The sequence below is a fragment of the Buceros rhinoceros genome, unplaced genomic scaffold (genome assembly GCF_000710305.1).
Source record: "Buceros rhinoceros silvestris isolate BGI_N320 unplaced genomic scaffold, ASM71030v1 scaffold36793, whole genome shotgun sequence".
Classification (NCBI taxonomy): domain Eukaryota; kingdom Metazoa; phylum Chordata; class Aves; order Bucerotiformes; family Bucerotidae; genus Buceros; species Buceros rhinoceros.
The window spans coordinates 49,092-51,757 of NW_010404929.1; the positions used below are offsets into that span (position 1 = coordinate 49,092).

The 2,666-nt window shown below is 43.3% G+C and overlaps 1 protein-coding gene across 1 annotated transcript in view; it reads right to left on the minus strand.

Moving 5' to 3' along the window:
- The window catches only part of CRB1 (crumbs family member 1, photoreceptor morphogenesis associated), a gene marked incomplete at its 5' end in the record, with an annotated part of 44,172 nt that overhangs the window by 39,121 nt on the left and 2,385 nt on the right, over positions 1-2,666 (minus strand). The window contains 2 exons of the mRNA XM_010133541.1: positions 11-64; positions 1,325-1,464. Of these exons, the coding sequence (XP_010131843.1) occupies positions 11-64; positions 1,325-1,464 (194 nt within the window). The remainder of the gene's footprint in view (positions 1-10; positions 65-1,324; positions 1,465-2,666) is intronic.

The window sequence follows — 2,666 nt, forward strand, 5'->3', positions numbered from 1 at the left end:
CCGGGGAGGCAGGGGCTGCTCTGGCACTCCCCGACGTCCTGCTCGCAGCGGGCGCCCGTGTAGCCTGCGGAGAGCCACGAGGAGAAGGCGCTTAGTTCGTGTGCTGTTCGCTCACGTCAGCCCCAAAACACCGTTGTGACTGTACCGCCGCTGTTAGATGCACTTGGTTTCGGACTCTGTCACCTGCTAAAAGATTTCCTCTGCTTCTTGGAGGTGTGAGCGGTTTCTCGCAGCTCCCCGCCAGGGCTCGGCAGCAGGATATTGCCATGGCTAATCTGCATTAGCTAGACGAGATTTGCAGTGCTGTACAGACTTGGGGTGGGTTTTAGGAAGTAACGTGGAGATCTGTGTGGATAGTAAGGTGCTGCATTGTGGTACAGGTATGTTCTCAGGTTGTGTGAAGTTTTCCTTCTCTTTTGCATCACCTCCCTATGACAAAGGAGGGCAGGAAGAATAACCTGTTTGTGTTTGTAAAGTGTTTTATCTGGAGTTTGAAGTGCTGCAGAACTCGCTGAGTTCTGGAACGTGCTAAGAGTTCTGCCTAGTTTATCCATTTCTAATGCACCAGTTACCTCTGCAGTCCTGTAACAGCACAGCCGCGTTATTTACTCCTCACAGTGCACTGCGCTCTTCCAGCCTCGGTAAGGACATGAACAGGAAACTTACTACACAGACTTCAAGTAGTTAGCGCGTATGCTGAAGGATTCCCAAAGTCTCTTGAACGCAGGGTCTGTCCCCCCACTGGGGGTGTGGGACACATTTTGCGAGGGGCTGAATATGTGAACATTGCTAGCAGGTAGAGGAGCAAACAACACAACGTGTTTTGCCCTGTGCTGCTAGACAGAAGAACTTGCACGGGTGACATGAAGGAGACCAGTTTCCCAATGTAACACCTAGCTTAATTTTTATTCATAAACAGACAACATTTGGCACTGAAAGTAAGTTTTAAAACTGGTTTAAAGGTCACGTTAATGAAGACTAAAAAAGCCACAACAGTAATTCGGGTATCACACAGCTTGAAGGATTAAGAAACTGGGGGATGGATCCCAGCTTTGACTTATCTCCTGTCTTGGTTCCATAATACTGCCACTTTTGGTTTTGCCCACTTCTGCTGGTCAGGGTAATAAATCCTTAGCTGGAAAAGAGAGCAACCTACCCAACAGGCTCTGACACGTGATGTGTGAAGCCCATCTAAACACAAGCCCATGCAGTATCTCTAAGGTTAAGAGGCTTCAACCTTTCATTGTATCAGCCAAAAAAAAAAAAAAAGAACATACCTACTACAGAAGGAAAGAGAGTGTTTATGGGAGAACTTAAAGCTTACCTGGCCAACAGTGGCACGTGTAATTCTCAGCATTGTCCTCGCAAGTGCCGTTATTGTAGCATGGTTGTGACCAACATAAGGGCGTTAGGGTCTCACAGCGTAGGCCCATAAATCCAGTACCAGTACAGTTGCAGCTGTACCTGCAACACAGAATAAAATGTTCACTCTAGCTGGAATTCTCAAGATCTGGGCTTTGTTCCCAAACCTGCACAGGCTTCTTGTGTAGCCCTGGCTAGCAGCTTGCACGGCAGAGTCCAGCCTCGAAACCACCATCTGGTGCTCTAGGAGAAACCGCAGAAATCGGGAACCAACAATGAGCTTTTCCCTGAAATATGTTGGTTTGTCCTGGGGAAAAAACCTGCTTGTGAATTGAAATTCATTTTGACAGATAATTTCTTCTAAGAATTATCTTCCCCTCCCCATCCCCCCTTATTTCATTTTCGGGGGAAAAATTTTCCATAATTTCCAATACATTTTTTGTGGAATTAACGTTATTCACAAAGTAAAAACGGGAGAGGCAGTAAGTGTGTTAGTATTCCTTTCTCTTGGACTGGTAGAAATTCAACTGGCAAAAAAATAAGGCAATCTCTGTTGCTTGACTAAGTGATATTTTCTCTGGTGAAAAACTTATTGTGAGGTTAGAACAAAAATGTCTATTGCTTGCATAGTTCTAATGATAGCAGTAATACAAGCTTCCTTTTGGTGGCAATGTTGTTGTTATGGGTGTAGCAGTAAACTAGTATACGTAAATGAACAATGTGCAGGTAATCAGTAATGTCTGGGGTTGGTTTGTGTTTTTTCAGGGAGCTAATTATGATAAAATACATAGCTCCCATGCTTAGCTTAACTGTGTAAGTGTGCATGCGGGGATGATCTTTGTCAAATAACAATTATCAGAAACAAAAATTTATTCTTATATTGTTTTATTTTACATTGAAATGATACACTAGTTATTGTACAACTGAAAGCACGGGGAATCTTGCTGAACAAGAGATAACTGTACTTATGTGCTAATTTCTGTGTTGAATATCTGTCTTAGACTTGCAGCAAATATATGGAGAAAAAGTGAACTTGTTGAACATAAGGGAACATCAGAAAACTACTGGCTCATACAGTCTAACAGACCAAAAAGCATTAACTTTTTACTACACTATTTAAGCGTACATAAGCAGAAACTTCTGGCAAGCCAGTTTATTACTAGTGTATGGATTATTCTTAAATCAAAATCAGAGATGACTTAGACCAGGGGGCATTTGAATTTGGGATATAAAAATTAATGAGGAAGTTCTTCCGCTGTGTTTTTCACACATTTCCTCCACGTGCCTTCAGTTTGGTGCGGTTC